General features: G+C 39.7%; 1 protein-coding gene across 2 annotated transcripts in view; it reads left to right on the top strand.

The window, feature by feature from the left end:
• TAFA1 (TAFA chemokine like family member 1) overlaps positions 1–26,281 on the top strand; it is a 216,560-nt gene that overhangs the window by 153,884 nt on the left and 36,395 nt on the right. The window contains exon 3 of one of the 2 annotated variants that reach the window (XM_051788842.1): positions 20,293–20,430. In XM_051788842.1, the coding sequence (XP_051644802.1) occupies positions 20,293–20,430 (138 nt within the window). Of the gene's footprint in view, positions 1–20,289; positions 20,431–26,281 lie in introns of both variants that reach the window. The other variant, XM_051788841.1, reaches the window with a different exon arrangement.

Raw genomic sequence — 26,281 nt, 5'->3', positions numbered from 1 at the left:
TCAACCTTTGCACTGTGAGCTGTCCCCGTGAGATAGGTTTCTTTTCAGCTACATTAATTCCTGAGAAGCATCTCAGAAAGATACTTTAGTGGATTTTTATACATATTCTCAGAATAGCTGGGGAAATACAAAGTGAGCCAGAGACAGAAATGTCTATTTTCTTCAAATTCATGATGCTACTGTATCTGAACTTCAGCTTTACTTTTCTTCTCCGTTTCACTTCTGTATGTTACTGACATCTAATCAGTAATCAGTTAATTATTGCTATTGATTCTACTGTATTATCAAAGAGACAGCTATTCCCTTCTGCTTTACCTGTAAATTATGTTTAGACACCCAATAATTATTTTGATAATAGTGGGTATAACGATGAAGAAATACCTCTTTACTCCATCTGCAACACGGGGCTTGAGGCTGAGAAATTGAAGCTGAGTTGAGCTACAGATGTTTATTGGTGTTTCTGTTCAGTTAAACTGATGTGTGTGTGACCTGCTGCAATCAAAGGAAAAATCACAGTGGACAGAAGCTTGTTTGTGAAAAAAATCCAAGCGCAGGGGCATTAACCTCTTACTGTATTTGGGAAAGGGAATCAACACCTCTTATCCACAGTCTAAGGTTTTAAAAGCTATATACAAGGGTGATAGCATTTTACCTTTTCTCCAAATGCTCTTTGATGATTGGCATCAAGAATCAGACAGTGTGGTAGAAAGACCTTGACATATCCCTTAGTGACATACAACACCTTGCTGGCATGGATGTCGTTCAGCAAAATTGGCTTTCCATGAATAAAATTCTAACACTTCCACACAGGATTCCTGATATCAAGTATCTGCCCTCCACCACCTCAGCTGTAATACACAGCCTTCCAACAACAGCCTGAATTCACAGCTCACTCTGAAATATTGTCCCTCTGACAATTAAGTCTGTGAAGCTCGTGGCAGTAATAGTAAAACACAAAGCAAGCAGTGCACAGTCTTTAATATTACTGAGGAAAACTGTCGGAGTAGCCTAGTGGAGTTAGAGATATGTGGGGATGTTTGTGCATGCATTTAATGAACTGAGCTAAAAATACACTATGAAACATATTTTAATACTCGGAAAAAATACAGAAAGATGTACTGCTCATCCATAATGAACACAGATTTTCTGTAAAAGACTCTGTGAGTACAACACGGAAAACTCTCTATATCTGCACACAGACCACAGTCAGGCATGCTCAGCACAGATAATTGTAGACTTGGAGGGATGCTGATGTGCACAATTGCCCAGCCCCTCTTGCATGTGCATCCAGAGTTTTTACAGGCTGACCTGCACAACCACTGCTAAAAAGTCTGTGGTCCCTGATGTAATATGAAATTCTTTCTCAGTGCATTCAGACCAGTCTTAAAGTTAAGACCCCCTTATATTTAGGGAACCAAGACAAAGCAAAGTTAAATAAAGCTCCTGTAACAGTTTGTGTGCGTGTGGGGGCTGTATGTGCAAATAATGGAACTATCATCAGTAAAGCCTTTGAAGTACTAACACTATTTTAAAGTATTCCTAGAGGTACACAGAAATGCTTGTTACAATTATCTCTTATTTTTAATGTTAATCAATTAGCACTAAGAGATATATTTACCATAAATTAGATTTATTAAAGGTTTGTTCAGTGATCTGGTACATTTGGGGAAGTATGGACTAAAAAATTTTCACGAAGCACGTGCAAAGACTTGACTTAGAAAGGCTGATACAGTCATGGGTGATGGAGAACGTATAATAATGTATAGTTTTAGCCTCAGGGCCTTACTCTGTCTGTATATTCAATAGGCATTCAAAGTGCCATTTAAAGGATCACATCAGGGCTACAGGTAGCCCTTGTGGATGTCCCTCAGTACAGGGCTCTAATTAAATCCCAGCTACTCAATTCAAAGCCCCGATTCATCTCCTGAGCAGAGCATCTGCTCGCGCGAACACGACCCCACGTGTGATGTGTTAACAACACTGTGCTCTGAGAATGAATAATGGATCTGTGAGGGATCATGTAAGTGAAGAACTAGGGAAGGTGATGTTGTCAAGATGTAAACTGTAGAGAGACAAGAGGACCCAGGGGAACGTGTGCTGAATTGTTTCTGGGGACAAGCAGAGACTGCAGAATAGTGTAACAGGAGTTCAAGCCCAAGAGGAAAGGAAAAAAATGGAAAAAGAGGCCAAGAATGATTAGAAAGCAGAGCTAGAGTAGTCCCAGGGGTGAGTCACCTGGTGACACCTCCTGCCCTTGTAGTGTGGAGGGAAAATCACCTCTCTGGTGGAGCTGCAAAGGGTGATATATTATAAAAACACTGGTTATAGGGAAAAAAAATGTCAGAGCAAAATAGGTGTGCCCAAACTGGTGACTACTGCAAATCAAGCACACAAGGATAAAAATGGGGTGGGAAATACTGTATTAGTTACTGAACTCTTGAAAGTCATTGTGAATATTTAAGATATGTCTACTGACAGATTTACATCACCCCTTCTATCATCAGTGCAAAAGCACCAGTGAAATCTAAAAGAGGAGCCACATAAAAGGTTTGAGAGACAAGGAAATAGCTTTATACAAGCAAAACTGACATGTTGGTGACCATGTACAGTAGAGAAAAACTCATGAAAAGGCATGAAATGGAACAGGGAGTAACAGTTCTATTTGCAGCTCTTTTGATGAATGAGTGCAGATACCAAATAAATTTGTAAAATTGATGCAGGGAACTAGGTTTAAAATATTTATTAACACAGTGTGTAATGTATGTGAAATGTGTGGCAACCCAACAGCAAAACGGACAAAAAATACTACGGGTATTTTTCTGGGTCATTTGAACATCATGAATTTGCTTATGATTAAAAATGCTCCCAAAGGAATAGGAGCTCCTATTCCCCAGAAAATAAGTGTGCAAGCAGCCTATATTGTAGTTGTCCCATTTATGGGCCTCTTTAATGTTCCTTTGAAGTCCTTTGTGTTTCATCTGTCAGAACGAGTGCAGAACAGATGATGGACAATTGTTCTGATCTGGTTTGGCAGTATTTATGTTCCAGCTTTGTACATGTTTAAGGGCCATTTAGCAGTGAATCTGGGATGCTCTGAGGGTCTCTCAGATGCGTGGGACATTCATCCTTAGCTTGAAGCGTAAGAACAAAGAAGTTTTGGAGAAGGTGTGGCTGGCAGGAGAAATCAAAGACCTGGGGAATGTGCATGACAACTTTGACATTTCCTGCCTTGTTCTGTCCTGTAGCAGTGACTCTGGACAAGGCTTCTTAAGGCAAGCTGTCAGATGGTGATGAAATAAATAAAACTGGGAGTGTGTACTTGTGGTGGTATTTCATAGCACCAGTTAGAGAGGGAACTTCAAAACTGATGTGATTTGACTATAAAGAGGATACAGACGGAGATTTGCTCTGGATAAGAGCAGAAAGAAATGGAAATGCAAGACCTGCAAAGGGATATGGAAGTCCCAACATGTGATTTATGTTAGGTATGTGTGTCCTAAATAGCTTGGTGATTCTTTACAGTGGGTTACTATTTTCAGATGACTAGAAGAATGACCTCAGGGACATTGGGCCCATCTTTGGGAATTTAAAAACAGCCATACTGGGTCAGGCCAGGAATCCAGTATCTTGTCTTCAGTACGAGTTGCAGCACATGCCAAGGCAGAGCACAGGAGTGATAAACCAACAGGGGGAATCTCCCCCTGGACCTTCCCAGTTTTCAGTAGTTTGTGATTCAGGGATTGTGTTTAATAACCCTTAAAGGAATTTTCTTCCATTTGCTTTTCTAACTGCTTTGTGAGCTCACAGAAAAATTTCAGCTCATGTGCCTTGTGTGACCCTTATTTGTTTGAGCCTTCAACTACATGTTCTGTCATAACTCCTGGATTTGTTGCTGGAAGACACAGCAAAAATTCGTATTTTCCTGACATGTATCAGTACCCTGATTACACACATCTCTTGTTAAGCACTCCTGAATAATATTCTTTTCCAAAAAGTCAGCCTTACTTTGATTAGAAACATTTAAATTTTGTTCTTAACTTACATTAGTCACCACAGTTTAAAATTTACATTTTGGGCAAACCTAATCTCCTCATTAGGGGCTCTGGGGGTTGCATCAATGAGCTGCAGTTGACTTTTCTCGTTCTCTTCTATTCACTTTATATTGCTATTTTACTGAGGTTATTTAACAAGTATATTGGCTTTGTTGTGAATATGTTTCCTTTAAATCAAGGGCCAAAAGTATCGGGGCGGTGTTAGCTTAAATATTAATTTTAAACCTAAATTTCTTCAAGAAGCTTCAATGCAGTTTTGCACTTTTCTTTTTTTGCTTTGTTGTGATGCCCAAGTGTTTACTCTCCCTCTCTTGAGGATCAGAAACACAACCATAAAACCAAAAGCAGTTGACTGGAAAGCCATATGTCAGACAACTGGCCAGAGGGGAACAGAGCCATCATCAGTCCATCATGCTGATGATCATCTGATGAAATTCACAGCAGGATAAAAAGAATTTCTTACTGAGTGAGGGTCAGTGAGTGAGTAACAGCAGCTAAGAGCTTGTTTGTCTCGGGCATTGATCAGTGCACATTTTCAATCATCTCAAATATCATCCCTTTTGAAGCAGTCACAGTTAGGAATTTATTTAGGACACAAAACCTCCAACATAAACAAGGATTAATCTTGGAAGAAAACTCACAGAGACAGCAGCCTTGTGCCATTTCTTTTGTTTGTATAATTAATGTTCAACATTAAGTGTTCACTCAGCTGATACATGCATGGTACCAGCAAAGTAAATTCATTCAAATGCAAACAGTTTCTCTTGAATTGTTTTTGGAGCTATATGGTACATTTGTTCAGCTCCTTGGTAATACTCTAAAAGCTAATTACTCACAAGTATGCAAATATACATCAAGAAGTGCCAATTGGGGTTTTTTGATGCTTTGGGTTGAAAGAGCCCAAGAAGAGAGAACCATGACGTGGCTGAATTACCGACAGTGCTGTGTTTTTTATTTCTTATTGTAGCTCTCTGCAGTAGCTTTTCTGTTGTCAATCTCTACAATACTTTCTTTATCCAGCCTAGTTTTAAAAGAATTGGAATTAGTGCTTCAAGTTCATGCAAATTTTCAGCTGAAACAAACCAACAAAACAGTGATAGTGGGGAGGAGTCCGCGGATGCCCAAGAGTTTTGATATGTTCAGAAAGCAGCAATCGGTGGAATTTTTATACAAAAAAATAAGAGACCTACATCAGCTGGGGATGACAGGCTTTGGATTGCTGCAATGAAAACAGGAATGAAGAAAGCAGGAAAGAAAAATGAGAAACCTGGGGCAACTCTGTCCTGTTGTGCCTCCTCCCAGCCCAGCTTTCTCTTGTGCTGTGCACTGAGCTGAGAGGTCTTGGGGTTAAGGGTTCCCTCCCTGACTGTCTCTGCTGCAGCTCAGGTCCAGGAGCTCAAATGTTACAGGCCAATGTCCTTTCTGCTCCATGCCCTCTCCACTGGCACCGTTATCCCAGATGTAAACAGGAAGATACAGAAATTTGCACTTCAGTTCTGGTTAGTTATGCCAAACATCTTGGTATTCAACTGTGCCAGCGAAATATCTGCACTCAAGGGCTCTCACCAGTCTTGTCTGAGTGCAAGGAACCGTGAGCTCAACTTTGCTCCTTGTAGGTCTTCAGCAGGAGGATGGGAATGAGAGTTATTTCTGGATGCCACACTGCTGGTACTCCATGAGGCTGTTCCCCGAGCATAACCAGAGAGCAGGAGGACAAAGTTTAAGCCTTCCAGATCTAGCCAGAACCTTAGATCTTTCAATGATAAATCTATACACTTAACAGTTATAGACTGGACAATGTCCAGTAATTTATCAAAACCAGATAATTAATAATAATAATAATAATAATAATAGCAGTAGGAGTAGTAGGAGTAATAGTATTAACAATAGTAATAGTAATAAATTAATTGTCTTTATATAAGGGAACTCTTGGTTCAGGCTTTTAAGGGAGCAGTCAGATTACTAAATCCCTCAGTCAAAACTTGTGCCCAGCAACCTCAGTATCCTCTCACATCCCAATAATTCAGGACCTAGTGCTATCTCACTGAGTTAGAAAATTTCTCACAAGACCGTTTCCTGGTCTGAGAAAGTCCTGCCATCAGGTTTCTGTTCTAGCATCATTAATTCACTAGTCTGTCTCTCAGTATGAACCTGGGCTTGCATATCAGTCCCTCAGAACGGTCTTTTAGTCTAAAATTCTGGTTCCAGCATGGCTGAATACTGTTCATTGATGGGAAAAAAACTCTGACCTTGAAAGTATTAACATATATATTCAGGTATTGGAGATGTGATTTGTCCCACAGAGAGAATTATGACTTCTAAATAAGGGCTGCAATGCATGAGACTGTGAGAAGGTGATTGCAGTATTAAAGGAGGTAAAGAAATAAATGAACTTTCCTAATAATTTCAGTAACTTTACTTGTTTGATAAATTGTGTAAATTATTGTAATTTATTTAGATGAAATTTGTGTATTTTTCTAGGAACACTGATTTATCAGAAAAAGAATTTTTGTGGTGCTTTCTGTGGGTTTCTTTTAGTGGTGATTGAAATAAAACCCACGTCCTAAAGCTATTATTGCAGCAACATGGATTTTCTGGCTGCATTACTTGTTCACAGATGGTTAGCCTTTGACATGGCAATGAGATTGTTCACTTCTGCAAGATGTTAGCACAGATCAATAAGAAAACTGTCTTACAGAGAGAACACCTGTTTGTCAACCAAGCCTGCCTTAAAGGTGTTTCTGATATTACATTTCTCTTTGTTCAGTGGAAAGTCAGTAGTTTTCCTGGATGCAGGGTTAAATTCCCTCTTTTTTTAGTGTGCACTTTGGTAGGAGAAGGATCACAATGGAAAAACAGGGAAACCCACATCTTCACAGTGCCGGGTATCTTGGCAGGTTGGGCTGAAAACTCTCTTCTCCTTATTCCATTTTGTGCCATAGGCATTGCAAGTGCTAGTTTGATTTTCTTGCATGCAAAAACACATCTTTCAATTTTAAAATTAATATTTGATGATGGCTCTATCCAGGCTGAGGGTTATAGGAAACAGGCCCTCCAACAGTTTACCAGTGATAATAAAATATTTGTTACAACAGATGTCACTGAAGTCCAAAACTCATAATAAAAAGGATCAGAAAAAATTGCAGGCCCAGGAAATAATGTGAATGGAACCAGAAAAAAAATCTGAACTAATATATCTGGGGAAAAGAAGAATTCAAGTATTAATGCTAGAAAATCTCTAGCTGCTGCAGTGGGGATGAAAAAAATAGGAAAGTGATGGCATTTTCTCCAAGCCCAGGAGGTAATAGTCTCTATCCTTGTTGGGAACACTGCTGGAAAGCAGAGAGCCATTTCAATTAGATATGGCATTCCTCTTCCATCTCAGACTGTTGGCTGGATTTTCTGTTGCATAGCATCTGTCTCTGTTTCTACCCCTTTTTTTCATTCCTTGTCTACTTCCACAGTCCCTACGTGCCTAAGCAGTAACAAATACCAAGGTATCTGGTAGTTTATACACTGATGCTTAAATATTCTTGAAACCTGATTAACTTTTGTTGGTTGTCTATGGTTTAGTACTGAAGAGCAGAGTGTAGATAAATGCTGGATTGGGAAAATAGGACAGATTTCCTCTCAAATGGAGATAATAATGCTCATCAACTTAAGAGCTCAGAATTTTTATCACTGTTAATAATAGTGTAACTGTTACATTACTAAGTGGAATTTTAAAAACATCAGTGTTGTCAATATGCTGAGAAGAGCTGTGGACATCATTAAGGTGATGGAGGCAGGATTATGAGGAAAGATGAAGAGAAGCAGCAAATGCACAGCTTGTCTAAGTGGTGATAATGATGATGGGGGGTGTGATGACCATCTAAAACATATCTGACATCTGTAAACGTGGAACAGGGAATAGTTGTGTTCAGTTGGTCATAGCATTACAATTAGGGTTAATGAGGAAAACTGAGCAAAAGAAAACAGAACATTCTTGTGATGTTCAGCCTAATGGCAGATCACATTAAATGCTAGAATGGGATCTTCAAAGGATCCCCTGTTGCACCAGCAGAAGTCCAATTGCTTAAATAATGGGAAAATAAATCGAGTAAGATACTCATGAGCGTGTGGAGGAAAACATTTCGATACTGGGAAAGAACTGGGCAAGATGACCTCTTCTGCTTGTAATTACCAGAAAGAGTTGGCAGAGAGGTCCTATTTCTAGTTTGCAGGCTTTTCTAATTTTTTTTTTTTATTTGTAATGAGAGGCCAGTTTATAGTCAACACTATCCAAAACTTTCAAGACTGGAAATGCAGGCAGCTGAACTGAGGGTTCAGAGCATTAGGGTAGTTTCTCTGGTGGGGCTCACCTGGAGCTGCACACCTTGGATGCATGTGAACCCCCTGGGCTGGCACTTGAACCTGAGCCCTCCAGAGCAAAACCTTTGGGGTTGAGTGCAATGGTGTTTTTCCAACTAGCTCAAAAGTGGACAGAGCTGGACATGAATCAGGACAAGTCTATGAAGAATGGAGGGAAGGAGAACTGTTTTCATGCAGTGCTGTGTTTAGCACAGCATCTGCAGCACATCAGACTGGCTCCTTCTCCTCGGGAAGCTGCAGTACATGGATAAGGACATGTACATGTATCTTTTTCTTTTTACATGATTGCTTTGAAATGTATCACTTGGTTTATTTTGGACTAAAAGTTGAATTTATTTTTATCTTAATATAAAATGGTTCCTTTCTGATCATAAGAGACTTCATCTTTCAAGACAGTTTCTCCTTTTTGATGAGGATGGGAGCACAGCATAAAGTTTATTGGCTGTAGTGCTATATAGAAAGAAACTGGAAATTACTAACTAAAAGTAGTTGCATCACATGAATTATAACCCATCCTGAGACAGGGATTTTACCTTGAATTGAAATCTGTTGATGTTGGCCAATGAAGTGTCAATGTTTTTCATCAAAAAGGTTTTAGTTTTTAAAAACATTCTGTTTTAAAAGCGACTTTTAATTGAAAAATCTGATTCCAAATTCTCAGAGATAGTGTTTGGATTAATACTGATCATCACCAAGGGTAAACAGGGCAGAGAAAAATAAATGTGTTTTCTGCCCGGCCTCTTGGGTTCTGCTTAACTGCAGAGCTCCCTGCATACTGCTTCTGTTTAGCTAATAAAAAATAAATTAATATGAGTTTCAAGCCAGTGCTGTAATGTGTCACATGTTGCTTTCAAAGTAGGAAATTATTTGCTCACTAGATTTCATGTATTTCCACTCAAGTATGCAGCCCTTTTTATTCACATTATAAGGCAACAGAGTGAACTGAATTGGACATGTATTCAAAGGAGCAGTACAAATCTGAACAGGAGCCAGGTGATCAATTATTAGGAGGTAGTACTGCATTGTGTTGTTCACCAGGAGCTTCCAGAGAGAAGAGAAAGAAATTGTCAGAGAGAGAAACATCCAATGCAGTTACAAAAAAGGTAAAGGGAGAAAGATTGGGGAACCAGAATAAATCAGGGTTACAATTGTATGCAGGGAGCTGGAGCGGAAAGACAGAGCAAATCAAGGTGACAGGAAATAAAATATTGCCCATCAACAGAAACAGGGAGGAGAGACATCAAAACATGGGGACTTATGCAAAAAAAAAAAAAAAAGAAAAGAAAAAACAAACCAGCTCAGGACAGTGACTTTGGGAAAATGTAGGGGAAAGGAGGTTTGAGAAATGTTTAAAGTAATATGGAAAAAGAGAAAATCAGTCAGACTTGCTTTATTTGAGATGAAGGTCACCACAACAGAACAAAACAAACAAAAGAAAATAACAGGAACCAAAGGTTATCATGAAATAAAATATTGGCATTGTCCTCTCCCTTAAATTTCAGTGAGGAGAAGGCAACCACCCTTCCACTCAGGTTTCCCACAGAAGTGGCTGCACTGATGAGTTAAATTTTGAGAACATCGTAGTCCAAATCGCACACCATCCTCTGCTTCCCCCCTCAGCAGTGGTTTGGTCCTGACCAGAGGTAAAACAGCTCAGTCATGCTTAGGTTGGAATAGAATGGATCATTTTGAGAGAGGATTTTTTAACTTGTTAATTCATAACCACACTATAGTAGTCTGAAAGTTAAAATATTGCTGTTCACATACCCGGTCCCTAACATTTACTGAAGTGCTTGACTGTGCTTGAAGCTAAATAAGGTTCAGTAATGAGTGTGCTATAAATTCCTTAAACTGGAGACTACCAGGTTCTTCTGCTATGGATAATGTATGCAGTGTAAAATGCTTTCCATGCAAAAACAACTGATTGCTTCTGTGCCTTTGGTTCAATCCTCTGTCCTTCTGTACCATTGTGCAGCCAGCTCCTGGCAAAGGAATCCTTTTGTACTCAAATGCAGGACCAGCTGCTGGTGGTCACGGTGTGAATGACTCTAGAAATATAAGGGGTGGGATAATGGGCTCACTTGTCCAAGGAAAAATGACTGGGAAATGATTGCTTGGCATGGCTCAGCTGCTGCAGAGGACAGGATTTACTGCTGCTGCTCATAGCACTCAACACCTTACAGTGACATTTGCTTCCAAGTGCTGTAACTTACAGTCCTTTGTTTTCCTTTTCATGGATTTTGTAAGAGGTGGTCAACCCCACTGATGAAAATGTTGCTGCCACTATAGCAAGGCAACTCATCTGTAAGAGATCCCATTAAAAACACCTCCACTTTGATCCCACCTCAACATCTCAGTTTTATGCTTTGGCCAAATTCGTTTAGAACAGTTCCTTCTTGTTATTTTATTTATTGCCATTCTTTGGCAGATTAATGCAGCATCTGCACTGGTTATAATTCTCTCTATCAGTCTGTCTATAGTATCTCTGCAATCCCAGCTCTTCATCACTGTACATTCTTTATGGATCACATTACTTTCACCACTCCTTATCTAACCACTTCATAAAAACCACCTCACACATTTATAAAGCATGACAAGAGCATTACCATAAACTATGTTGCTGTGCTCAGTAAACACATCATAGGCTCTCCATAGGCTAATCACCTTAGTGGATAAAATTACCTGGGGATGAATTTATCTGCAGCCATCATATCAAAGGATGAACTGTATAGAACAACGTTGTTCTGCTTTTCCACAAGAATTTAAAATCTCTGCATCATTTTGTCAGGACTGAAGGATTGGATTTGAAAGTTGGTTATTGCCAAGCTCTTTGTAATCAGTGGATTAATTTATGAATATTTAAAAGAAATCCTAAAAGTGTGAGATTTTCATATATCATCCTTAAAAATAAAGGGTGTGTGTTATGAGTGTAACAAGCAGTTTTGTGCCTCTTTTGAGGTTGATGGGAAAATTAATGCAGTTTCCCAGTTTTGAGGAGTAGTCTGAAAATAAAGGCATTTAATGAAAGCATTAGTGAGTTTTAGAGATCTGTAAACGTTAAGGTGCTCGGGGAAAGCCTGTTGGGCAAAAGCGAGACTCAGGCAGGACCAAACAGTGCTTGCATAGTTGACATAGAATAATTTCTAAATCCTTTCTTAGTAGCTACTTCTCATGCACATTTCTATAGTAATTTCTCATCAGCAGCTGTGACTAAATCGCTTTTTTCTTATCGACTTAATTATTCCATCCAAAGAGAGAGTTGTCCTGTGTGTCTTTTCTGAGACTCATTTAACTTAACTTCAATTCTTCTGATGCCTTTTGCTGGCAGCATTTAAAAGAACAACATTTTGAGGCCACAAGAACAATATTCTGTGGTTCACTCAAATTTTATTGTTAGGCTATTTTCAAGTTTAATTCCACTTTGGATTTTCACTGTTCTCTGGCAAGGAACTAGAGATGTCCATATTGGAAATTTTCATTTCTGTTCAGCAGTAGAAATGTTCATTTCTCCACAGCTTTGATACCTAGAAATTTGTTCTGGGCAAGAATTGTGCAGCTGCAAAGCAATGATCAGAATAGCACAGCAGGTCTTTTTAATCTCTAGTTTATAGTGCTGCCTGCAGTTTAAGTTATAGGAGGAACATTGCTTGAATGCAGACATATTACATCTATTTTGTCCAAACTTTTTTTTTATCTTCTCTGACATGTCAAACATTAAATTTTCCAAACCACCCAAGTGACTGAGAGCAAGATTTTTTAAAAGATACTTACAGTTTTTATGCTCTACCATGCTAGTATACATCATTTAGACCAAGACATCTTATTTACAAGTGATATAGACCTCTAGGAGTGTCATATCTCACTGAAGTCAATTAAGTTTAGAATCACAATGCTTATTACTTTTTGATATGGGACTTATTTCTCAAAAATAACATTTTTCTCTTTTTGAATTAAGTCCTGCCTCTTCATACACATCTCTTAATGGCATTCCAGAGCTGTAAATCCCACCAAGACTTCTAATTTCCAACCTCCATTTCTCGGAGTTGCCGTAAGTTGATCTCCCCTTGAAGCAAAAAAAAAAATCTCATTAAAAGACTGAAGATCCCCACTAAGAGAACATTGGATTCTTTCCCGCCTCGTGAGTTACATATCTGCTTTCTGTAGTTCATCGATACAAGAACGCTGAGAGCACTTATTGCGGTTCCCTCGCCACGGCCCCTGTGACAAAAAGGCGATCGGCCGGGCGGGAATGGCCCTGGCGGGAGCTCTGCCCGGGGCAGGGGACGCGCACCGCGGGTGGGCTTTTCTCGTCCATCCCGTCGTGTTTTTGTGTACGCCGTGCACGTGCAAAATCGTGATTAAAACTACCCAGAACTCCGCTTCAGCAGCAGCCGGGAGCCAGCTCCTCATCAGCATTCCTGCCCAGCCCCTCTCGCCCCGTTGTCCCCTCGCCTTCCTCAGCCGCGCCGGTCCCGCTCCGCTGCCGTGGGAGCTGCAAAGTGCCAGAGGCAGGACCTGCTACGAGGCTGCCTCGTTGTTCTGGATACCATTTTTTCCTTTGATTCATCTGGAAGAGATTTTTTCTTTTCTTTTTTTTTTTTTTTTTTTTTTTTTTTTAATGTGCATAAGAATAAGGTCCTGTGCAAATTCCTCGGGAGATCAATTTGCAAGGCTCTTTGGTAGGAAAACCTATTCTCTGGTGTGTATATTGGTTTGATATGGAAATCCATAAGCCAGCCCTAGATCCAATCACATCCCATATGTTGGTGTGCTCAGGGTTTTCTTTTTGAATTCAAGAGTAGAATCCATACCATTTCTCCTTTACAAAAAACCAGCATTTTTAATTTCTGTGAATAAACCAGTTTGTGAGGATCAGAGTCTATTCTCGGTGTAAGTATAAGAATCTGTAAATCTCCCTGATAAAAACCCTCCTGTGGCTGATGGCAGAGAGCATTAGTAGAAAATTTTAAAAGACTACAAATCCATGTGCTAATTAGAGCTTTGCATATCCCTGCTTCCCCTATTATACTGAAAGGGAAATAAAATACAAATGAAAAAGAAAAAGAAGTTAATATTGAACTGAAATATTAAAATTCTTCTGAACAAAATATTTTAAAGACACTGTTTTCTTCTAGAAGTTCCTTTGGTATGGACTTCTGTAGAAAAGCTTGATTTCATAAAAATGGTCTTTTCTGTCAAAACTGCTCTTAGAAAGTTAGCTCATAGCACCATAAATAACCAGAGATGCCTGTGCTGAATGCACATTGCCCTTCTTAGCTCATGAATTCTGACTCCAAAATAAGAACTTTGGCTCAGTATGAAATGAATTTGCAGGTGTAACTGACCTGCTTTGTCCAGCAGCTCTTCTCCAGACTCTGACATGAGTACAATAACATTATTCTCTGACTGGAAATAGGGGTGTTGCACCAAAGACACGGAAATTGGGGCCTGAACCTACAGGATGTTGCACCATCCACCTGGAGAGAGTCCTGTGGACTCTTAGCTGGGCTATGACCTCCATGAAGTCACTCTTTTAAGTGACCTAAACATCAGAAGAACCTCAATATGGTCTTGAAGTTTAACACAAGGTGCATTTCCAAGGGAAAATAAATTTCAGTAGCCACTGTCCTCAGGGAAATACTTGTTGTGGTCTTTTGTAAAAAAATAGCAGTTTCTTTAGAGGAGATACCCTGTGTCTCCAGAACCCTTTCATAGCAGGAACATTTGAGAAAATAATATCCCAACCTAAAACTTAATGACCCACAGTGGGAGTCACATTGCTGCTGTTGCATGGTCTTCCCCAAATGAAAATAATATATAGCTTGTATAATGAACAATGAAAATACTGAATATTAATGAAAATATAAATAGAAATTTAGGAAACAGACCACTGCAGTCTATTCTGATCCACTGGGGGAAAAAAAATCCCATATATAACCAGGAAGCTTGCAGAGAATGTGTGGAGCATCACAAATTCTCACAATTAAGGTAATTCCATACATAATGAGCATTCCATTAATCTATTTGTATCAGTTATCATAGTGGGAAAGAATTAAGCATGGTGTAATGCTAACATGCATTACTTAAGTCAATTTTTTGACGATACCTTTGTGTTACATCAAGATCATGGGCCAAATTCAGCTGTTTTGTGGCCTTATTGGAACTGAGGGCACTCTGGCAGGTGAGGTGCAGTTAGCCTTGACCTCATAAAAACGAGTGAAAACCATAAGCCCTCTCTGATTGCTCTGCAAATGCATCCTGTAAGTTTGATCCTTTTCCTTCTGGAGCAGATGCAGAAAGTCAGTGGATTACATGTAAAAGAAATATTGGAGTGTAATTGCACTGTGGCTATGAGGAGTCTTTTATTTGTTCACTTATGAAGCAGCTCGTGGAGTAGCATGGGACTTTGTTTTTCCATCTGTTACATATTCCTGTCAGAAGCAAAAACGTTATTTTGTAAGTACCATAGTAGTGGCTTATTATTTCTTAAAGTAAAGTATAGTATTTTCCCCTGTGCACAGTGCAGTCTGTAGTTCTGGCACATTAGCTGGCATAAACATTTTGATTAAAGCTTATGAATGTATTAATTACACCTGGGAAGTTTCCAGAGCTTATTCAAACTGAAAACTCTTTAAACTGCAGCCCCCAAACCTGAATTCTTTACAGTAAATGTACAAATGGTTGTAGCAGAGTTGTTTTTTCTTTCCCTTGGATGTTTGTATAAAGACACAAAGTGACAAGGGGGCAAATTCTTTTACCCATTAGTTTCTGTAAGCACTTTGTCAGAAAGACTGGAAGTGTCTGAAGAATTTTTACTGTCACGCTGTTCAATGTTTGCTTGAAGTCTATAGAACTTTAATTCTCTTTCAAATTTTCTCTGATCTCCTACTTCTAGCAGCATCTGCATATACTTAGGCATTTATCAGAATAACATATGGGTGTATGACATTAACACGGTGATAGCATTGGCACAAAGACTGGCTAATTGAAGCTGTATAAATAAATACAGTTATCATAAACCAGCTATGGTCCTAATGAACTGTCTGGAAGTGTTGATAGGGTTGGTCCATATGATTCCTTTTCCTTGTATTCCCATAGTGAATGGCTAATGGTGTAACAGAGTCAGCAAAGCCTATGAAGTTGTTTGGGTATCACTGTTGTGTCACAAGTAACACGAACGAGTTCTTACAACAACCTTCATCTGGATTAGGCTGTGAGGAGCATTGACAACGAGCCAGAAGCAAACATAACAGAGGATCTGAATTCTAAAATCACTGGGCATATGACCCTGAAAAGAAAGGCATCTCTTATCTACCAACCGTCTGTGCCGCTGCCAAACAGCGCGAGAAGTCTCAGCTCGGCGATGCTGTGCTCCTGCATTCCTGCACACACACACTCCTTATGATTGACCTGCCCTAGGAAGGTCCATTAAGTGGAACTCATTTCAAGCACAGATGGTCCTGAATAGCTTAATGTCTGTCTGGTGGCCAGCATAAGTGATTTCTTGATGGCCTTAGACTTCTGATCACATACATGCAGCCAAGGAGGAAATGAAAACATGTTTATCATTTTGATAAACAACCTTCCTCATTGCTGCAGGATGCTCCACGTAACTCAGCAGAGTCAAATACTATTAAATTGTCATCACTGTCAAAGAGAGAACGTATAAGTTTTGTTACCTGAGTCATAGTTAATGACTTCCAGAATGTATAACACAAATCAGCAGTGCTGTTTGCCTTTTTTATGTTTGTTTACTGATAAGTTCAGGCTTGGCTAGAATACAGAGGCGAGTTATAATTTTGAAGTGCAAAATATGCTTTTATTATTACCCCTCAGCTAGAGATATAAAAAACAGAGATGACTAGAAGATGGCTTTTTGGCTTCTGCCAGGCTTGCACTCAGACCTTATAAGTGATTAGATATTTTAAATCACAGCCTCCCACAGCAGGCTCATACTTACAATAAAATATTTCACTCTGCAGTGTGTAAACTCAAGGTGGCTTTATAACAGAGACAAAAAAGAACACAATTCCAGGAGTTTACTCTCCTCCAATTAGAATTAAACTATTAGCAGGGGTAACAAACAGTTGTCCCTGTTTTACAATAAGAATGCTGTGTTGTTTCTACAGTTTTGTATTTTAAGCCTATGCAGAACAAAGATTTCTGGAAGGACTGGAAATATGAGCAGAGTTGCAATGACACAGAGAGTTGCCACCTGCAACATCCCAGAATCCTTCCTTGCAGCCAGTTCTGTCCCTCTTGCTTTGGTAGGTGTCACATTTTCTTCATGCAAAGTTGAGGGCATCCTGTGCACTGAGTGCTCAGAAAGGATCAGCTGTTCTTACTATCAAGTCCTGCTAATGTTTGGTGTGAAGAGGATATAAGTCATATAAGGATGTTTTCATTCACCTCTGAAGCTTCTTGAAGGAAGATCAAAGCTCTTCCTGATCTGCAAGTTCCTATTCCATTTCTAATCTTTTTCTGATTTTCTTGGGGCAGGAGGGAATTATTAAAAAAAAAAATAAAAAAATATATTTTTCTTGTCAGGTGGATAAAGCAACCACTTCATGAAATGTAACTGTCAACAAAACATTTAGAAGACACTTACTTAGAGGATTTTAGGGCCCTTTCCTCTCCTTTTAAGTTCAATGGCAAATCCCCTGTTGACTTGAATGAGTTGGATGAGGCTGTTACTGTGGAATCAAAGCCAGAAGCTACCACAGCTCAATAGACCATAAGCTTCCAAAAAAAAGACATTTCTGGATTTTGTGAGAAGGATTCAAACTTTACTGCACTCACAGCCTATCAGGTCAATAATTCACATTCTTTTTTCAGGGCTCCCAGCACTGTAATATCTCACCAGGTCTTCCATAATCCAGATGAACTACTGAGAATAAAAAAAAACACTGGCTCAGGAGCTGAAGTCCTCAGATGTTGGAATTAGAGCATTTCTTGGTGCTCTCCATCCCCTCCCCCCAAAGAAGAAGTAGGAAATAAAAAGTAAAAATCACAGAATAAAAAGGTACTTTGCTTATACATCTGAACATCTTAAATGGTTTTCAGTGGAAACTGAAGACTGATTCATGTTCCTCTCCCCACTCTAATTAGTTTCCTCATTTATACACTGATATAGAGCTTTAAGTTGAACGTCCCAACCCCAGTATATTTGTGCTATATACATTCCTGTGAATAATGTAATTGAGGGTGAGCTTTTTCAATAAGGTTTTTTCCTAGTCTCACTGTGTCCATTTGTATCTGTCTAGGTACCTCTATTCCCATTTTGTATATGGCTTTTTAAAAGTCTGACATGTATATGCATCATTGCTAAAATGTATACCAGCAAAACACATTGCATGCAATGCCACTCAGCAGTCATTCACAGGCCAAACACGCCTGAATGGAAAAATCTGATCCCAAAAACAAATTTTCCAGGAAAACGGGGTGTGTACCGTGCAGAACTTTCTCCATGTGAGATGAATTTTTTCTTCTGTTGTCAGCACTGGGAAGGGTCTTCCTATTATCATGATTATTATTATTTGCACATAGTTATAGTCCATGCAGATAAAACTTCCAATTAATGTACTTAACTGTCTAGCAGTTTTAAAAAAAAAGTGGTTTTTCATTGCCTTTATAGTTTCATTATGTTTTGCCCCTCCTAAACAGCTATACACTTTGAGCTAAATTCTTTATTGCTTCAGCAACTTCAGCTTCCACATAACAATTAAAGGTGTTATAAAGCTCCTCCACCACATCCCATTATTTTGAATAGATAAGCAAATAAGCACGACTAGCTCATGTGGTTATTAGTACTCATACAGCAAATTAATAGAGAAAATTAAGCATTTAGGTTATTCACAGATATTTACCACGCAGTCTATGTAGTCTAAAATTAGAAATGCTTATTACTGTGTACATTATCTTTAGTGTTGGGGTTGCAATCAATAAAATCACAAATCTTTCTCCTCCTAGGGCACGACCATAAGATGGATTGAACCAATGAGGGTCTTTTCATTGCTTTCAATATGATTTGGATGGGGGAACAGGGAGTTTATGTGAAGGATTACTTCATAGCAAATGCAAACATTTGGGGCTGAGTTGATTATCACAATTCCTCTTACTCCTAAGAGACACTTAAAAGACCGTTTGTCAGATGATGGCTCTCTGTATTGTTGGGATCTCTCTTCTCTGACACCTATTGGTTTTCAAAAAGCTTGTGTCAGCAGGCCAAATGCTCTTGATAACTAATACATGCAGCAGCATGTCTGTCCAGATGACTTAAATATTTACTACATAGTCTCATGCTTGCAGACTCACCAGTGCTGAACCCCATGACCACATAACCCCAGCTCTTTTGCCCTAATGAATGTTCACACACTTCTGTCCACTGACTGACCCCGGAATGTCAGGGGGTTTAAAATTTAATATTACAAAACATTTCCACATTTTGTGTAGCTGTTGTACCTCTCAATGCCCCAGGGACACCTTATGACACATCACCATATGACTTTAACATTCAGGCAAGAGATTCCTCCCTGCCCACCTACCCCAGTGCTTCACTACAGAAATGTCACATCTGTAGAATCCCCAGGTAACAGGACTCTCTCCTGAGCTGGGAGATGCCACTGAACTCCCAAACCTCTACCAAAATCCTTTCTTCACAGCCAGACCTGGATCAGCATCCCCACACTGCTTATCCTCCCACCTGGCTGCAGGGTGCTCTGGTGTTTAAAAGCTCTTGATATTGTTTCAAAACGAGTGAAAGCCAAAGACATAATAATGTGGTATAGCAAAAGCACTGTACTGTTAGCAATTCATAATGGCATGAAGAAATAATGCTGTTCTGGAAAAGCTTCTTACACATCCTGTGCTTTAGTGGGCTGTGCATGAGGTTTTGTACTAAGTTTAAACAAATCCTGCCAAATTTATGCTGCCGTTTCATAAAGTGGCCAAATATCTGTGGGGAACAGACTGACACTATTAAACACTCAGTGATTATGAGCTAAATACAATCTTAGCTGAGGAATGGAGAAATTACTTGGGCAGTGCATTAGTCCACTGTGGTGTTTGTCTCCTTGCACTGCAGTGCTGAGGTGAAGGGGAATGGCACACCTGACACGTCATTTCTGTGCTCAGCATATGCCACAAACACCAACTATTCACAGACCCAAAGCCACTGTCTATCTGTCTATCACACCTCTGTGTTCTCCATCTAATAAAATATTGCAAATGCTCATAAAGAACAATTAGGGAGAAGACAAATTAAGCCTGGTGATCTTGCACACAATGGGAATGTTTCCTGCCTTAAAACTGCCAATTTAGTGAGTGGAGTAGCAAAGGGAAGTGCTGTTGGGCCACACTGTGATTTGGAGAGACTCATTGTCATTCCCTAGGGGCTGAGTGCTAGCACAGAATCAAATATTTGGAGAAAAATCTTATTTCTAGATGAATTCCCTTAGTCCCTCTCCTTGTACGAGAGAACATTTGTGGAAGAGGCCTCCGTAGTTACAAGCATAAAATCAGTCAACAGTTGTTGCACATTTTCTGTGGCACTTCACTTACATTTCTTCAAGCCCAGACCTTGACACAGTCATTTTTAGGCCAAAAATTATGTGGATGTCAGAGAAGCTTCTAATATAAGACAGTCAAAGGACATTTATCTACATTTTCTATTGAAAATGAGGTGTAGCAGTACCTGGCTGATTTGGGAGCACAGTGATGGGAGAAATAACATCATAATCCCACTTACATAGAAGCCAGGCAGAGTCACAGGCAGGAGCATGCCTGGGTGCTTTGATTAGTGCTTCCTAATCAGTGTCAATATTCTCTTTTTTCTTCTTTCTTTTTTTTTATTTTTTTTTTTTGCCAGAAGGAGGAACGTGTGAAGTTATAGCAGCACACAGATGCTGTAATAAGAATCGAATTGAGGAAAGATCACAAACAGTAAAATGCTCCTGTCTACCTGGGAAAGTGGCTGGGACTACAAGAAACAGACCCTCCTGTGTTGATGGCAAGTACCTCCTCCTTTATATATGTCTCTGTGTACTATCCAGTAGATAGCTGTTAGTCTATACATTATACAGAGGAATTTTGTTTTGTTCTTTATTTAACAAAACACAAAACTCTATAAGCATGAGTATTTATTTAGATCACCTTCCTACTACGTTAGTGTGTGGTTCTGTGCACATGGGTCATGTTAAAATTTATCAAAAAACTGGGAGTATGGTACCCAGTATAGGTACTTTGATAAGAGATTCTGGGGCAGGATCAAGCCCTTAATAAATAACTGGACAAAATTATCCGTGGTGTCACTTCATGGGGCCCTGTCGGTGCCACATTATTTTTGATTTGTAAATATTTCAAAGGACAACTGCCATTCATTTTGATTTCATTTGGAAAGTCAGTGGCAAAATAAGATAAAGAAATGAATCTTGTGTTCTTGTCCTGAAACAAACTTTAAAGAAAGCTGGAAACAACCTTTGTCTTTTGAAATTCATGGTGATGTTGCTTGTCACGGGATTTTTTTGGTGAAGGAAAAGCACCATGTTATTTGTGTCTGGGTTTCATATCAGGTGTTTGGGTTTCATATCAGCTCTAGCTGCACAGGGTGTTTTCCTCTCTGGGGCTCCCCTGCCGTGGCTGCAAGGTGAAACCACTCAGCAACTGGGGAGGGAAACAGGGCTTGGAAGTGCTTAGCAAAATATAAATCACATAAGAAGATGGGGAGTAAGTGGTACTAATCCCATTAGTTACCCTTCCCAAAGAAGCTGCTCTGTGTTGTAGAATCCCTCTATGCAGCAGCTTTGTGGAGTATCTTGTAAAAAAACCCTTGCTGTTCTTTATGGCCAATGTCCTGTGCCATTGTTTGTGCCAACCCCTGGCCCAGAGGTGCTTCTAAGAGCCACAGGTTGTTTTTGGCTGCAGCTGAGGGGGGCTCTGCACTGAGCTCTCCTCACCCTTTCCATGGTTGGACTCCTGGGGGTGGTGGTGCATCTGCAGGTTTTGGAAGTGCCCAACTTTCCCTCTTTGGGTCGGTCATTTGGCATTCAGCTGCCCTCCAAGTGAGCGAGAGGGGGGAGCTGTGCAAGCAAACACTGGGAAAAATGTTTTCCTCTGGGTACCTTTCCTCAATCATGGGCTACAAAGGCACTAGAATGGAGCAGGGGCTGGTCCTATTGTAGCCCAACGTTAGACAGGAGTATTGGTGGGTGCTGTGGAATGGAGGGTTGTACAGGTAAAGCTCAGAGTCTTGCACATTTGACACCTAAAAGATGAGAGTTGGGGGTACCTTGGAGCAATGAGAACCTCATGTTTTCACAGCAAGTATTTGTGGCATGTGCCTATCTGGTTTATATATTAAAGATACAAAAGAAATGTTTTATTTCCAAAACACTCTCAAATTTTTAAACTATGAAGCAGTATTTCATGGCTTGTTACACTGGGAATGTGATTCGTCTTCCGAACTCGTGACTAAAACCATGCTATGAATGCACCTGTGAATGATTACACTTTAATCCACATTCTGTCATTCTGTTATTGCTTAATTACCCTGATAGAAAGAATCTTCTTTTTCTGCTAAGCACACTCATAAAACTGAACGTGAAATCTACAGCTGGTCTTAACCAAAGATCAGCTGTATGAGCCTTGAAGAATTTCATGTTCTTCAGCAGGTCACAAAAAACAGAGGAAGTGGACAGAGCAGAGAGACACCATTAATTCAGCTCTCATAACTCTGTTCAGAGAAGAGAAGCTCAAAGAATGCTTTGTTAAGAAAAAAGTCGGGTGCAGGTGTGGACTGAAGCCTAATTGCTCTGTCAGGATTACGATAAAAAGAAATGTTATTGTCCGGAATTTTGAAAGGAGTAAGGATAAAACAATGACTAATATAAAAGTGTAAAGCAAGTCCCATTGAAGTCATTGGTAAGACTCACTGTGACTTCAAAGCTGAAAAATGTGAACTACAAAGGAATGTCTTCCCCTTTCAAGTTTAGTTGTGGTAGTCAGCCCATAGCTGCTTTTGTAGAAGGCTGGTGAAGGATTCAAAAACCCAGTATGCTGCTCGTAAAAATTAATCCAAGGGACATTATCTTTGGCCTTTGTTTTATCCCAGGCTTTGCTTTGTGACTTTTGACATACTGACCTTAAGTCAAAACTTTGTCCTATTTGGTTGGTCTGTTCTTGCTAAGGCAAACTCCCAAAACTTCCCATGGGAGTCCCACTGACGTCAGTACTTTAACTCACAAAGATTTGGGATTTGCTGTTTCTTTTGTACACGAGGACATTTCAAAAGGTCATCTGCAACTTTCTACCTTCCTTATCTACCATATTATAAGGATTAAGACCATTTAATCTCACATTAGGTTTTACACTATGTAAATGTATATGATTTCAAGCCTTAATGTGTCAGTAAGAAAGCTTGCTTGGGTCCATTAACTAAATATCCAAAGGCGTATGGGTACAGCAATATACTCACATCCAAACAGACTGATCACCTCTGAGAGGTGACAAGGACTGGGACACCTCATGTTGGCAATTTGGCTCCCATCTGTGGTTGATTATCACCTCGAGCCACCTCCACCTGATGGCTGCTTAGTATGAACAAGCTCAGTATTGCCCTGTTTGTACCATAGGCCAAACCATGACTTACTGGGATTGGAATCAAGCTTTTGGTGCTTCCTAGTTAAATTTCATCAGAAAACACCTCATCAAGGCTCATGCTTTGACAGTCTGAGTTCATGTTACAGAACAGGGATTGCATTGCCTTCCACTCCTGCCAGATATTGCTCCAGGACACAACTGGGCAGTGTGTGTGAGAGCTGGCTTTGTTTTCTGTTTAAGAGAGAAGTACATCTTTACATTATGTGGGATGATGATTTCTTTCTGTTGCTCATGCATAAAGTGGAGGTATTCCTAATCTTCTGCATTACTCCATGAGACCTTTCTTTTCCTGCTTTTCCTTCTCAGTACAGAAAGCATAGTGAAGCCCTGATGAAAAAAAATGTGACTTTTAAATACGGTTAAAATTGCTCTTTTAACCTTTTCGAGATGTACTCAGCATATTTTCAAAATATTTAGATATTATTCAGGGACTTGCCTTCACGCTGCCTCCTGAAAAGGCATTTTGCCTTTGTTTTTGCTTTCTTACAACCCAAGACACTTTCTTCAAATAAAGTCCTGCAGACTGCTCCATGTTTGGTGGTTTTACCAGGTCTTGGCATCATACAGGGTTTCATAACTTCAAAATAACTTTGTTGTGACAGTATCAAATGTAAAGGTTATATCAAAACTGTCACATTTGGGTCAGGACTGTAATGTCCACCTCTCATTCTTCATTGACCTAATCTTCATGCAAAATTGATGTCACCTTTGTGAATAGGCTCAGGTTTTCTTCTGTGGCATCAATAGAGTTGGCTGTGTGAGCTAGAGAGCAACAATGAGCAAGTGGCAGCAGGGAAATGATTAATACACTTATGTCTGGGGTTTTTATTATCCTTTATGGCTTGTCTACACCTGACTTGCAGTTTTCTTTGGTTGCTTCCATTAGCAAAACAGTCTTGTGGCCACTTGGTTTATTTTTTATTTTGTTCTGTTTGTTGTTTTGGGTTTTTTAAGCAGTTCATTCTAGTACTCTGTATAAAAACCATGGATGTTTGATTGGACATGGGAATCTCCACCTTTTCTATGCTCTAGGGTGAAAGAGGGGGGGAACACAGGCCAAGTGAGCCCACAGGATTGCTGAGTAAGTATTAACAGAAGAGCTCTGACAATATTCTCTCAGTCTTAATACTTCATATCATTACTATAGAAATGTAATAGGAATGTAAGATACTTATAATTTACGGTCACTTTTATACTGGGAATAATGTGCTTTGTACCGTATCCTTTAAAGTGGTATTGAACCATTCTGTACAGTCAGTAGGTGGTTATGTCTGTATGTTCATTGAGGCCTTTGAATAATATATAATTTGTTCATCTATACTGAAGTTTACTATGTTACAATGATGCTCTCAGACACACTTTTTTAATGTTTCAGTTTTTCTGTTCCCTTCCCTTCAATCTTCTTCCAGTTTATTTTAAGCTCTTTCACAGGCAACCTCATATTTCTTGCATAATTATCTTTGAAATTTTTTGGATCACAGAGTATGGAATAACAGAAAAGCACCTGCACTGGCTTTTGAAATCACAAAGGGAATTTCATACAGGTTGTGCATGTTGCCAGTGCTTTTAGGAAATGAGGTGGTTTTAACACTGGTCGAAACCAATGAGGAAAAAAGAAGTTGCTACTGAAATGCTGTGCAGTATCTCTCCTTCTAAATTATTCCTTGCAGAGATCTGAGGTGATCTGGTTCTATGTTGTCTGCAACAGGATTTGAAGCATTTGCTCTCAGGCAACAGAAGTAGTGTTTTAGCTCTCCATGGTCTGCTGTTGTCCTGTTTTATAGCAGTCATTCATCAGGGGAAAGGGAAATCATTCCCTGATAGAGAACAATAAAATGAAATTAATCCAGTGTTTCCCTTTCTCACAGACTGGCTTTGAAGTTTCAGATAATTCCACAGTGTATGAAATATTAACATGCAGGTACATACTTCAGATTTCTATTAGTTTGAGGATAATCCATCACTAGCCACCATGTTGCCCTGTGAATTTAGATCAGACTTCATCAGGACAGCATTATCAAACCAAACACAAGTCCTAGTGACCAGTGGGAGCACCATGACTTTTAATGCCTCTCTGGGCCAACACCTCACACCTCTCCAGTCATGCTGCTGGATAGCTGGTACTGCTCATCCTCATTTTTCCATGTGCAACAGTGGGAGCAGAGAGAGGACATCATTCACCAGCACATACTCCTTTTGTTGGCATTTTCCCTCCTTTCTCTCACCCAGGACCTACAAATGAAAATGTCATATCTGGTATCTGGTCACTCCTCAGACAGACGGTAAGTGCAGCCACGCTGTTGACATGAGCTAATTGAGTTTAATTTTTAAATCATGGATAAGATACCTACTATAGAGTGAGCATACAGTCAGGAGCACTGTGTTCCTTCAGTACAGAGGTGCAGCACAGCCCCTCGTGGGTCCCTGAGCTGGTCCTCAGCCCATGGATCCTCCCACAGCAATGGTGCTACCCCAGCTTGCACCACTAAGAGATGGGCACGGGGTATACAGACACTTCCTGGCCCTCCCTGGACTGAGAGCAGGATTTGAGCCTTGTAGAGTCAAATGAAAGACTCCTATTGACTTCGGGTCAGGTCCTTAGTAAATGCTTTGTTAGAGATAATCCTGTATCTATCAGCACTTACATCAAGTGAAAACAGTTCACAGTCACAAAGCCAATAGTTTTCTATTTATCTAATGTGTACTTTAGGTGGTATCACCAGAAAGCCTTTTTTTCCCCACTCTGTGAAAATACTTTCAATCAATTCTTATTTCTTGAAGAATGGGGGAAAAATGCTTTTTGAAATCCAAGGAGTCAGCTTCTCATCCCTCTAGCTGTGCTTCGGCCTAGATAAGAGGAGATCTCAGGGTCCCGTATTATTAATGCACTGTCTGTATGAATAACGAGCAGCCTTGGTGAATTATTCCACACTCCTGGGAAAATCTATAGCCCTGTCCTTCTGCAGCACCACTGGAACTGAACAGTAGGCTCGTATTTATTTTTATTTGGTGAATTCAGATGACTTCATTTGTAGGGAGGGAAAAAATGTATCTCTTCCCCACTGACACCCATTTAAGTAAACTCAAAAAAAAAAAAAAAAAACCACAGAATATCACAAGAGCTATTAAAAAAATGAGAAAGAGGGGGGGAGAGAAGCCTTACTGTATACTGGAATATATTAAGACTTTTCTTTTTGTCCAGA

The sequence above is a fragment of the Manacus candei genome, unplaced genomic scaffold, assembly GCF_025592945.1.
Source record: "Manacus candei isolate 608988 ecotype Guabito, Panama unplaced genomic scaffold, ASM2559294v1 h1tg000025l, whole genome shotgun sequence".
In the NCBI taxonomy this organism is placed as follows: domain Eukaryota; kingdom Metazoa; phylum Chordata; class Aves; order Passeriformes; family Pipridae; genus Manacus; species Manacus candei.
The sequence above is the reverse complement of the archived record's forward strand: the minus strand, read 5'-3'. Positions and strand labels throughout refer to the sequence as shown.